Source organism: Enhydra lutris, unplaced genomic scaffold (genome assembly GCF_002288905.1).
Source record: "Enhydra lutris kenyoni isolate GAN:26980312 unplaced genomic scaffold, ASM228890v2 scaffoldscaffold7, whole genome shotgun sequence".
In the NCBI taxonomy this organism is placed as follows: domain Eukaryota; kingdom Metazoa; phylum Chordata; class Mammalia; order Carnivora; family Mustelidae; genus Enhydra; species Enhydra lutris.
The window spans coordinates 2,314,765-2,327,893 of NW_019154091.1; the positions used below are offsets into that span (position 1 = coordinate 2,314,765).

General features: G+C 39.2%; 1 protein-coding gene across 3 annotated transcripts in view; it reads left to right on the forward strand.

Moving 5' to 3' along the window:
* The first annotated feature begins 394 nt into the window (after positions 1–394).
* The window catches only part of LOC111142036 (insulin-like growth factor I), a 126,388-nt gene continuing 113,653 nt past the window's right edge, over positions 395–13,129 (forward strand). The window contains exons 1-2 of one of the 3 annotated variants that reach the window (XM_022494959.1): positions 395–1,260; positions 6,281–6,437. In XM_022494959.1, the coding sequence (XP_022350667.1) occupies positions 1,198–1,260; positions 6,281–6,437 (220 nt within the window). In that variant the 5' untranslated portion in view covers positions 395–1,197. Of the gene's footprint in view, positions 1,261–3,108; positions 3,124–6,280; positions 6,438–13,129 lie in introns of those variants that run through there. The other 2 variants (XM_022494958.1, XM_022494960.1) reach the window with 2 other exon arrangements.

The following is a 13,129-nucleotide window of genomic DNA, read 5'->3' on the forward strand; positions in this document are numbered from 1 at the left end:
TATTGATAAAAGATCAGAACTTGATTCTCAATGGCAAAGGCAAGTATACATTATAAATAGCAAAACAGCTGGTTTGGACCATGTTGCCGGCCACTCATCCAGTTGAGGGATTTGAATGACATCATAACCCTTGAGAGGGTATTGCTAGCCAGCTGGTGTTACTTAGAATACACAAAAATTGGAGAAAGAAAACACACACATACACAACACACACATACAGGTTCGAGTTATGCAGAAAAATATGAGCAATGGAAAAGTAGTTTGCCCCTCAGGTGCCCTCCCCCTTGGTGGGGCGGTGGCAGGGTGGGGGGCACGGCACTGGTGATAGGAAGGCTAGTAGAGAAAGGAAGAAAAAGATTTTACTTTTTTCAATTGGCTTTACAGCTTAGCAAAGTCTTTGCCCTGTCACGGGCAAAAAGCATGAGACAGTGTCCTAAAGGGAGCCAACTTCAATGCTGCCTGCCCCTTTTCTAGGTTCTAGGAAATGAGATCATTCCCCTTGCTTGGCAACTAGGACAAGGGGTCACCCCAGTGCTGTCTTCCAACCTACTTTATCCCAGTCGTTTCAGGGTTAAAATTGTGAGGTTTGCTCGAGATGGTTTTTTCTTCATTTCTGTTTTTTAATTTTGCATTTGCCCTGGAATATTAAAATGCTTGCCCATCCTCCATTGTATGTTCCTTTAATACCGGTAAGGTGTATTAGCAGATGTGTTGTCTCTATGCCCAGTAGAAAGTTAATCAGAGAACAGATCCTTATTTTCTATGGCAGCATCAGTATATTAATGTCTGCTAACCCTGTCACTAACACACATTCTTTTAAGGGAAAAAAATGCTTCTGTGCTCTAGTTTTAAAATGCAAAGGTATGATGTTATTTGTCACCATGCCCAAAAAAGTCCTTACTCGATAACTTTGCCAGAAGAGGGAGAGAGAGAGAAGGCAAATGTTCCCCCAGCTGTTTCCTGTCTACAGTGTCTGTGTTTTGTAGATAAATGTGAGGATTTTCTCTAAATCCCTCTTCTGTTTGCTAAATCTCACTGTCACTGCTAAATTCAGAGCAGATAGAGCCTGCGCAATGGAATAAAGTCCTCAAAATTGAAATGTGACATTGCTCTCAACATCTCCCATCTCTCTGGATTTCTTTTTGCCTCATTATTCCTGCTAACCAATTCATTTCCAGACTTTGCACTTCAGAAGCAATGGGAAAAATCAGCAGTCTTCCAAACCAATTATTTAAGTGCTGCTTTTGTGATTTCTTGAAGGTAAATATTTCTTACTCTTTGAAGTCATTGGGGAATTTTCTTTAAATTGTGTACTGTTTGCTTCTGCCTAGAAATGTTATTCACTTTAGAATTTTCATTGTTTCGGAACTGGGAGTTATTTATAAATTGCTGAATATGCAATTCTGTGGGATCTGAAAAACTAGCTCCGGGAGATGGATGCTTTTACACAGATATCTGTATGAGTAGAAACTATTGCAAGGTACTTATGCTAAATCCTCCACTTCTGCAGGGCTTCCGTGGTATCATTATAGACGATTCCTTTAAATCCTATCTATGGTTAAAGGCTATAGAGCATGGATATGAACTTTTAGATTTTTTTTTTGCAGGTGCAGATGTTTTATTTTTAAGACCGTGTTCATGTGTATGCATGTGTGTGTGTGTATGTGTGTGTGTGTGCTTTAAGTTGTCAGGACTTTTTATTACAAGCATGCTACATACGAAGAGTTACCTTTTAGGTGATGTTAAAGCTTTTAAATATGATCTTTGGAGCTAAGGTCCCAGAACTCTCTGCACTTCTGCCCAGAGAGTCAAAGTTACAGAGAAGTTTAATATGCTCTTCTGAAACAGAACTTGACAACTCCTGCTGACCCTGCATATTTGTATGATTTAAACAAATGCATGCTGTATATATGGAAAGCGGAAACTTTCTAGCAACTGCATGTCCAAGTTTTCTCTTTGGAAGGGGACTTTCATAGGTGAAGTTTGGACTTGGGATTTTGTGTTGTAAAACTCTGATTTTTATACTCGGTGTTGTAAAGTCTCTTTAGGTAAATTTGGCTGTCGCTGTTAATGCCAACTTCTCGTTTCCAATCACTGGCCCTAGTTCAAGTTTCCATTCTCAGCAAAATTATATCCTTCAAGACTTGTGTTTTTCCAGTTTGCAAGCATTTTTAAGCCGCTGTCACTGGCTCCTCAGTGCAATTGCCTAAGAGCTCAATTCATAAAACGTCCCTGCCACTTAGTACAGCATTCATTCGCTGCTTTCAAATACTCCACCACTAGGATTTTTCTTAGTCAAGTAAGTGGCTTAGGAGTTAAGAATACATCTTTGTCGGGCACCTGATTCTGCTACCTTCCAGTTACCAAGACACATGCTGACTATCTTGCTTTTTAAAAGAAATGAATTCTCTCTATATACTATATACTATACTATATATATAATATATATATGTAGTCTGACAGCTCAGGTTTTTGTCTCACTACTTAGGTGATCATAAAAGGTGTTGTTGAGTGTTATCTCTGCATTGATTACAAGTTCGGAAAACTGTCTCCAAATGAATGTTTCAGAAATAGTACTAGCAATGTTGTTGCTTTTCCCCTTTACCTGGAACAAGAAGTGGCTTGAGGGAGCTGCATGGTCCTTCAAATGTAATTCAATTAAGTAAAGGTGTCTTGCCTAGAGGCAGAACTCACAAGCTGATTGTACTGTGAGTCTTAAGATATTTCTAAGTGTTTGGTTCAGAGGGAAGGGGGTAAGGCAGAAGACTAGAGCTTGGGATCCCTGTTCCAAGCAGCTACAATAGGCACACAATGTAAATTGGTGCCTTGAGCTGGCAGGGGGTGGGGGGGGGGGGAGGGGGGGGGGGGGGGGGGGGGGGGGAAAAATGGACTCAAATCCCAGCTGTGCAATTTGTTCATTGTTTGAATAGACAAAAGGCAGTTTACCCAGGCTAATGGCATACCTGCCTGGGTCTCCAAATGTAACTAGATGCTTTCACAAACCCCACCCACAAAGCAGCACATGTTTTTAAGTCCTCAGTTTTCTATTCACATCAGCTTCATAATACCCACCCTGACCTGCTGTAAAAGATCTGGAACACACAAAAAATGGTTACACCTACAGTGAGTATTTTCTTATGACTATTGCCCTTCAATTTTGCTGGGCATTTTCATTGTAAGCCAGACATCTGGAATCAATTGATATTCCATTTACTTAAGATAAAAAAGAAAGGTCTCTTAAATTTTGAATTTGTGAATGATTTTTGAGAAACAGTGCTCTGAATTCTTTCTTTTTTTTTTCTCTTCTCCTTCTGGTTCTTCCTTCCTTTCTCTCTCTATCTTTCCTTTCTCTCTCTTTGTTTCTTTTGTGCCTGGCAAAATAGACGAACAAGAAAAGAACGGACATATGGGGCCACTTGTTTCAAACTTTTAACCCCTAAGCAAGTTTGTTATTGCTTTCTTTGGGGGGAACATAATGTGATAAAATTCTCTGGTTCTCTGTGGGTATGCTGGACTGTTCCCTGAACTAAAGGAAAATGCAGTGGAGGTTTTCTCTTATTCTAGAACTGTAAGTGCTGATATTTATCTACCAACATAACTCAGCAAAATAGAAAGAAAAAGAAAAAGAAAAAAGAAAAAATTATAAAAAATAAATCTATATTTTGAAGTGCCAGTGGTCTATATGTGAGAACTTATATGTGTTATGCCAGAAATAACTATGTAAAATATAGTTCTGACATCTCACAGAGTTCTTAATTCACTAAGGCTACCTCTTTCCACGGATTTCATGAGAACTGAAGAACTTCAAGCCATCTACAGTTACAGGTGCTTGGCCTTCAGCATTACTATAAACTCAACAAACAAGGGAGGGATGGAGAAATAAGATTGGCAGAATAGCATGCATTCTAGAACTGGCCCATTGCCAGAGTGTGGGATATGTTCTATAAGATCAATTCGGAGTTTGTTCTTTTGAAAAAGGCAATGAAATCCAGACAGGTTGGAACTGTTTCGATTTCCACTGAAAATACTGAAGGGGAAAACCCCCATCAATTATTTTATAACTAAAAAAAAGTGCAGATTGGATGAGAATCTGTTTCTATCAGTCTTGGTGGCTTTGGCTCTGTGGGGGTGGAGGGTTTCCATGCAGAGGTCCTATTTGAGAAAATGGAGGAAGTGTTCATTTGAGCTTTTACCTCCTCTTCTATTTTATGTCCATTATTTATGATGGTTTGCAAATGGAGGGCACTTTTCATCTTAAACTGTTTTACAAGCATTAACTAAGTATTTATGTTGTGTTAACGAGAGTCAGGGATTTAAGGGTTTTTTTGTTTTGTTTTTTGGTTTTTTTTCCCAGTTGCTGAGCTGGCCACAAAAATGGAAATCTTAATTAAAATGATGGAGCAGGGGCACCTGGGTGGCTCAGTGGATTAAGCCTCTGCCTTCGGCTCAGGTCATGATCTCAGGGTTCTGGGATCGAGCCCCGCATCGGGCTCTCTGCTCAGCAGGGAGCCTGCTTCCTCCTCTCTCTCTGCCTGCCTGTCTGCCTACTTATGATCTCTATCTGTCAAATAAATGAATAAAATCTTTAAAAAAAAAAAAAAAAAAAATGATGGAGCAAACTCTGCCACTGATGTAGAGAGCCATTAGGTTCTGAGTTCATGGAGGGCCAGGAAGGCGAATGACTGAGTCTGTTTCACCAAAAGGGTTGGAGTTGAATGGGCCTGCCACTACTGTGAGGTTCAGAAAAGCCTCTTTTTATAATGATCACTTCCAGCGTAACTCCATGACCCTTTAGATAAGGTCCCTTGCTTTCATCTGGCCAATGATTCTTCCAAGACCACTGAAAGTAAATGTATCTGAGGGAAGTGGCTACTCGCCTTGGGAGGCTTCCTGGAAGAAGCCACATCCTTGTGCCACAAGGAGGGATATGGAAAAGTTAGTGATCACCTTAGCGACCTTAACGTTGTTTCTACTACTTTGAGAGAGGATGAAGCCCTGAGCCACAGAAATTCTGCCTTCAGCCAGGCTGCTATTTGGCTATTATGGGGGTCCCTCAGTATATTCTGCTATAAAATGGTTACAGAGACACATAAGTCCCTCCAAAACATAAAGTCAGAATTTCTGTGACAAAAAAAAAAAATCTTTTGCAGGTTTTGAGCCCAATGCCCTGTTCATGGAAGGCAATCTCTCCACGTATGTTGATTTGATATTTTACTTGACACAGAAGGCTTTAGAATACAGAAGATGTAGGGTCTACTTAGCATGAGCCAATTTGATTCCTAAATCCTATTTTTCCTGTTTCTGGTTTTTTGTTTTGTTTTGTTTTGTTTTGTTTTCACTTCCACTTGTGGTTTTATTAACTGCTGATATTCCCCAGGTAAGAAGTTGTTCTGCCTCTCTGTCTTCCTCTCTGTCTCTGTTTCTCTCTTTCTCTCTCTCATTAAATGAAAAAAACAAAAACAAAAACAAAAACAAAACCCTGTAGGGATGCCTGGGTGGCTCAGTTGGTTAAGCCGCTGCCTTCAGTTGAGGTCATGATCCCAGGGTCCCGGGATCGAGTTCCGCATCGGGCTCCTTGTCCAAGACGGAGCCTGCTTCTCTCTCTGCCTCTGCCTGTCACTCTGCCCCTGCCTGTCACTCTGCCCGCTTGTGCTCTCTCTCTGACAAATAAATAAATAAAATCTAAAAAAAAAAAAAAACCAAAAAAAAAACCCTATAATGACATATAACATTTTCGCAAAGACTTTTTTATCCACAGTGAATTATCTTTAATCAGTAGCTGGAAAACGATGTTCTAGTTAACTTAATATTCTGGTCCATAATGAATGCCTATGCCATCTGTGGATGACAATCTTTAGAGAATTTAAATTAATAAAATATATTTGGCCCCAAATCTGGAATGAGTGTAGTTTAACCTTTGATAATTCAGAAGGTTTATCAGGATCTCTGAGTGCTATAGGATTCTACTGTGATAATAGCATTTTCCACTTATATAGTGAATGTTTCTAGATATTTTATCTCATTGAGTTGCAATGGAACTTGTAAAGAAGAGGTTCAGTGAAGTCCAGAGTGGCAAGGGGGTTAAAAAGGTGGTTTGATGCCAAGCCATGCTCAATCCACACCACCCTGTGGTCTGTCATGCACTCCGTTGCAATTCTGTGCAGGGTAGTTCTAACTAATGGCAATAATGGAATGCTAGGGCTGATGCACCTTTGCCTCACCCCCACTGCCCTTGCAGGGACCAAGGAGCAAACATGACCATCCTTCTATTTTTTGGCAGGTAAAGTTGCACATCATGTCCTCCTCTCATCTCTTCTACCTGGCCCTGTGCTTGCTCACCTTCACCAGCTCCGCGACAGCTGGACCAGAGACACTCTGTGGGGCTGAACTGGTGGATGCTCTTCAGTTCGTGTGTGGAGACAGGGGTTTTTATTTCAGTAAGTAGCCCCCCACCCCCGCTCTGTGGATTTACAACCGCAGGGAGTGTGTGAATAACTGAGTGACTGCCCATGGCTGGCCTCCTTCCTCCGCTTCTGAGATTCCTCACCTTAAACTAAGCCTAGTGTGTCAGCGGGGCTGTGACAGGTTTTGCAGATTTGGGATGGAATTTTCCTCCTTAGCAGTTTGTCTTTTAACTACTTCCTGCCGAGCTTTCTCAAAATTATTGTACTCTACCCTCACTTTCAGTAAAAGGAAGGGGACAGAATGACCCTGGGGAATTGAAGTTTTTGTTTTTGTGATCTGTGGGTGCCCATATAAACATATGGAAACATCGAGGCCTGTTTTAAGTGCTAGGTAATTCAGAGTAAAATAGTAAGGTGGACTGGGAAAAAGAATTAAGGGGCAAATCCCAGATGTCACCATGCAATACGAAAGCATCAGGGACAGAAGGTGAACTTTGCTCAAAGGCACATTTGCAAAAACATAGCCACTCTCTAAATGCAAAGTGAAATGCCATATTAATTTGTCCTCTATGCAAATTGACCTTGATGTTTTGTTATTGCCTTCCTTTTCTCTGGGACTCTCCTGTGATATCTCCATCTGGAAACGGGTTTCTGACAAGTGTGGGGTTACTTATCCCATAAGTAGATCTCAAGTGATTAAAAAGCTGACAGTCAATAAAAAATAGACAGCCCAGTCAATGTTTGCAAGTAATAAACACAAACATAAGTCAATGTTGCCTGGGGGAAATGAGCACTTACAGAATCTACCTCAGAGGCATCTATCTTATTGTATAATATATCTTATTGTCCTTATTGTATAGGACTGTGAAAGATTTAAAGCCAATTGCTCATTCTATATAATTATTTAGAATTTTAGAGAGTTCCAGGAAACTGATGTTCAGGTCCTCAGTGATCATGAATCATTCTTAGAGGTTCATTATCACTCGAGTGTAGACAGCTTACCTCAGTTGCCCACTAAGTTTTGAATAGCTCCTCTGATGACTCACATACTTCAAGTCTTTCTCATCTTCTTCCCAGGGAAGGTGGTGTGTGCCTGTGTGTTATGTGCAGTGTATGCACAAGTGTGAGCATGTGTCGGGGAGGTGCTGTATAGAGCAGACTGGGATGAGTAGGGGAGATGGGAAGGGAGAAGCCAATGGGGGACTGATGATTTGCACTCACCATAGATTTGGCAACAAATAGTTTTTAAACAACTGGTGACAGAGAATGAGAAGTGCTACCTGAATGGGCAAACACCCTTCTCTGTTTCCAGCTAATGCTTTAATAGAGTGAATTCATTTATTTTTCTGGCAATAAAGAAATTCTATCCAGTTCTGTATTGTAGAGTAGATGAATAAGTTCACTGGGTGAGTACTTTTCAAATAGCAGACTTCTTTTACCTTTGAAATATACAATGAAAGGCAAATGTATTACATCAACATCACCCAATGATGAGATGTCATTATTCTTTACTTTGCTGCTACTGATCCACATATAAAAAATGACTAAGTTATTCTCACATATTATGTCCAAGAGGATTTTTTTTTTGCCTTGATAATCTGTTTTTGCAATTTCCTTTGATCCAAGGATCAAGGTAACTGCCAAGCCCACAATTGTCTTCTGTTATGTGCCAGGATGAATTGTCTTGTTCAACTTGATGTGTTCCAGGATTTCCATGTAGAGTGCAAGAAAACTGGACATTCTGTGCCTGTGATGTTTGCATTAGATAATGAAAAATGGGAATGTAAATAATGATTTGGTCTCAAGTAACCATATAATACTGATATATGTGCACACAGATGGTTAAGAGTATTTGACAACTAGGATGAAAACCAATTTCAAGGCACCAAAAAGGTTCTTTCATTGTTACTACAATGATCAAATTTTAGCAAATATTTTTCGATTCCATTCGAATAACTTGAAAGGGAAAGGTTATATACAGCAGCTTTTGATGTTCAGAGTATGACATTGGATCGAAAATGGTTTCATAGATTGTTGATTGTTGTCAGTATTGTCACTGAGACCATGTTTCATAAATTCTGCCTTATAGAATTCCATGACTATTGTCTGACATAGACCAAAAGTATTCTTTTTAACTTTCTAGTGAATTGGACAATCCTTTCTGCCCAAAAGAAGTTAACCCCTTTAAATTTTTTAATTCAAAACATCAGTGTAGCATCTGCTACATGTCAGACATTGTACTAGGCATGAATGAGATGCCTAGAAATGAATGAGAAATTGACTTTGCTTTCAAAGAACTCATAGTCTAGTTAGGAGATTAAAAAAATACACATAAGTATTTTCAAGTGTCATAAGAGAAAAATAATCATAGGAGAATAGATTATAGTTCTTTGCCCTTTTCCTGAATATTTTGTCCCATTTGAAATCACCTAACCAGGATCTACCCTCTCAATGGGCTTCTTGATGCCATAGACTATTTACCATGGAATCCCAGTATCTAGCTCAATGCCTGGCTGAGATAGTAGAGTCTCATATCTGATCACTGGACTGACAAGCTTGAATTAAACTGTATCCAACTGAATCCAGTTGAATGGAATGGAATTACTTATTTGGGATCTTAGTCTTCAGAACCATAAAGATTTAGGTTTGTCAAGTACTTTGGATAATTCCTGCCTCCTACTTACCCAGCTGTTGGATAAAATTGTTTTTCTTTTATTCAACTGAATATGGTGGATACTAACAATGACTTAGAGTCTGCATTTTGGTCATAATCCTTAAGCCTACATTGATGGTCTGTTTTGTGTCTGAGCCAATTATCCTAACAAGCATTAACTGTTGTCAACAAATTTTATTGAGTTTCCTTTTTGTCCCCTGAGATTTAGTGTTTGTGGAGAAGTCAACTCTAAGCATTTATGGGTCTTTGAGATACTTTTTAGAGGAAAGCAGTGTTCTTCACCTCTATTCCCTGTCAGTTGACTCTTTTCATTGTTTTTACCCTTACCTTCCAAGTTGTATTGTGGTTGTGCCTTTTATTTTAAGCTGCTTCAAATACATTTTGAAAATATAGTTTCGTTGTTGTTTTCTTTTTTTAAGAGTGGAAAGCAGTTTCTGATCTTCGTTTAAAATTCAAATATCTAAAAGAAAATTGCCTCAATATTTATTTTTTTTTGTCAGGTCAGAGTGTTTAACAAGGGGAGTTTTTTTTAACCTATTAGAAACAGAACAGTTCTGAATTTTAAAAAATTAATGTTTACTTTGTATAGACTGACCCAGTGTGTGAATGAGCTCATATTTCTCTATAAGCACAAGTTCCACTACAACATAGTGGAGGCAACCTTCTAGATTATCTGTTTTGTGAACAATTTTTCTAGCATAAGTAGAACAGTTCCTCTATAATTAATGCAGCTTCCCCAGACATTTTACGAAATGAAAGTTCCAATGAAGAGCTAATTACTAATTCTTCCCTTTGCATCATAGTAAGAGAAGGTATCAGCCAGTCTTGTGCTCTCACAGTCCTGTGAGAAAAATGGTGGCGTAATGAAGTGGCACATTGGGAAAGAGCTAGCTATTATCTCGCCAGATTGATGGAGCCCTCATAGAGGAGGGCTTGTTATAACCTCATTTTGCATGAAACATAGCAAGAGGAACAGAGCTTCAAGTGAAAAAGAAGAAGTTAAGCTTGCCATAGATATAATTTTTTGACAGTCATGGTGATTAAACATTTTAACATGTACTTTAGGGGCTTGTGGAATTTCTCTCTTTGGAGATACTTAAAAATTTGACAGACAACCAACCATCTTGGATGGTTTCAATTAAGAGCAACCAAAAGAAAGGAAGTTTCTGGGGTCCTTTTTAGTTTTAAGAGTCTATAAACAGTCCCTTAAATAAACTGTATATGCTTTACCTCAGTGGTCTGGGAAAAAGGAGAAGTAAATCAATTAGAAAAGAAAGTTGGATATCCTTTCAGCTATTCCAGATTTATAGGTTTTGTAAAACATGCTTCCAATGCATAGTTATTAAGAACAGGTCTGAATAAAATAAGGCCATTCTTCACGTGTTAAAACATACTGCTTTTATAGAGTTGAAGTGAAACTTTGCAATGAAATTCATGGTTATTGATTGTAATAACCTTCCTAGATCTAGGTATTATTATTAACTCAGGCTTCTTTCATTTGAAATATAGTGCTCAGAAAACTGCTCCCAGACCTGTCACTCATTAGCTGTATGACTTTGGCAGGCATTTAAACTTCCTGGGTCAAAATGTCCTTGTCCATAAAACAAGGGGATTTTGTTAAAGCAAATGACTTCTTCTAATTTTAACAGACTCATAGTCCAGGTTATAATGAGCAAGGATTTGGTGCTATTCAGGAAAGTCGAACCTTAAATTTAAGTAGTGACCAAAGAACATTTAGTGTTCTTTATCTTCCCTAAAGAGTTTTTGTTTGCCCCCAAAGATAGAAGATTCCAGTACTTAAAGAAAGAATAGCCAGCTTCTTTGTTTTGCTTTATTTTGTTTTAAGCTGGATTTCAACCCCTCAGGAATGGAACGGAAGTTCAGACATGACCAAATACACAAAGGTCATCTAACCAAAGGAGCACATGCCTCATGCAAGCAGATTGCTGGGTTTCTTTGTGAGGAACGACCAGATGACAGTTCTCATCTTTACATTTTCTCACTCTCTTGGATGTGAGAACAAGGGAGTAGGTCAATTTTTAGTTGCCCTTTATTAAACCAGAAGGAGCAAATAAGAATCTATAGGCTTCTAAATCTTGACCAACCTCCTTTTGCCAGGCCTGTTGAAACAGCCTTTCCAATTAAAGAAGGGAGTATATAGTTCAGGGCATTCAAAGATATACACCATTAGCATTGCTTTGAGTGGGGCTGGGGTTGAGCCACACCATTTGTATTCCATGGCTTGGTACCCATGCATTTGTATGACAGCTGGTCAAAATTAAGGGTACAGTCTCTGGCTGTGGAAAAGCTTTTCTCTTTGAAATTATTTGGCACTTGTGCGGTTTGACCTTATGGCCCTGCCCTCATTAGCACCACTAAGTTACTAGGCCACAGATATTCTTAAAGAAAAGTAAGGAGTTTTTTGTATTGATGTTAAATGCTTGCTATTACTCTTTAAATATGCCCAAGAGGACCAGTCTATGCAAACAAAGGACCACTTAAAAGGTGATAGTTTCTGTGAGAAATTAGAAGATAATTTGCGTTTTTCTGAGATTTTAATATTCTTTAAGACTATCTCCCTGATGGAGAATTATAAGAAGCAGAAGAGTGAAGGGTTCAGGACCAAGAACATGGTCTCTACTGCCAAGAATTCAGAGTCTGAATTCTAGTTTACTTGGTGGGTGGCCTTGAGCAAATTACTTAACCTCTTTGTTCCTCAATTCCTCATCTGTAAAATGGGGCCTACCTCATAGAACTGGTGTTAGGATTAAAGGAATTAATGTATTAGGACATATTAACTTAGAATACTGCCTGGCACACAGTAAGCACCGTACACGTTAGCCGTACTTATGTACTTTCTTGTGGGGTCAGTTGCAGAGTCTATTGCAAAGGTTGAGGCATCTGAACAGCCCAATTAGTTAGACACTCATTTACTCTCCTTAGGGGTAGCTGATAAAACCTATTATTAGTAGTAATAGCAATATCAATAGAAAGAAGAATGTCTTGTGTTTGACTAGTATATTTACTTTTTCAAAATTCACTTGTATCAGCTCTCTCACTTTGGTTTTATCCCTGGAAGGGAAGAATTATTTCTTCACTGGACAAATTAGAATTATGAGAAACTGAGATTTTGTGATTTACCTCACTGGACAGATCTAGAACAAAAGTCAAGGTCTCTTGTCTCCAAGAAGCATGTTCATTTGGCCATTTACATTGTTCAGAGGCCCAAAATGTTATGGCATAGGGAGATGCTTCCAAAAATCCTATCCTCTTCTGAGAGAGAGTAACACAGTTGATTCTGAACACTTCTTTGAAAAGAGGCATGAGGGAGATATTCATGTGATGACCCTACATTTTATCTTCCAGAAAATTTAGGAAATACTAATTGAATATCTTCAGGGTGCCCAAGAAAATCTTTGATTAGGGGCTGTTGCTGTTCAAGAGACTGGACCCTACTCAGGGTAAATACTGCAGCTCACCTGTGAGCACCAGGATATGCAGTACAATCCGGGGGAACTCTTCTTCTGGACAACTTCACATTTTCTTCCTTCTCTGCTTGCAAATGTCAAGTGCCTCATTTCTTGCAGCTCTTAGTTCTGTTGTTTTTTCTCAAAGACCAACTGAAAAAGGGCTGTTTGTTTGGACTGGGAATCTTTCTCTGGGTGTTATGGAAGACAGGTGTAAAGGAGAGGTGAGCACAAGGTGCCATAATCCAGATAGTGTGCCAAGCAGAAAGAGACTTCTCCAGCTTGACTATGGAAGGAGTTATGAGACAGCCTGGGGTTTGGATGTAAGGCTTTCACCTGTGCAGATACCATTCAACCAGCTGTTTGACACTGTTGGTTTTGGATGTATTGTTTCTTAAGTGGCTAGTGAGTTAGGAACTTTGGATCCAGAAGACAGTTAAGACTGTCTTCTCTATTTTTCAAATTCCCTGGGCTACCATATGCATTTTCCAGACATCATGTACCATGCCAGCCTTCCTCAGGGCCTCTGTAAAGAGCCAACCTCACCCCTCTAGCAGCCTTCCTTCCCATTTCACAGTCTATAA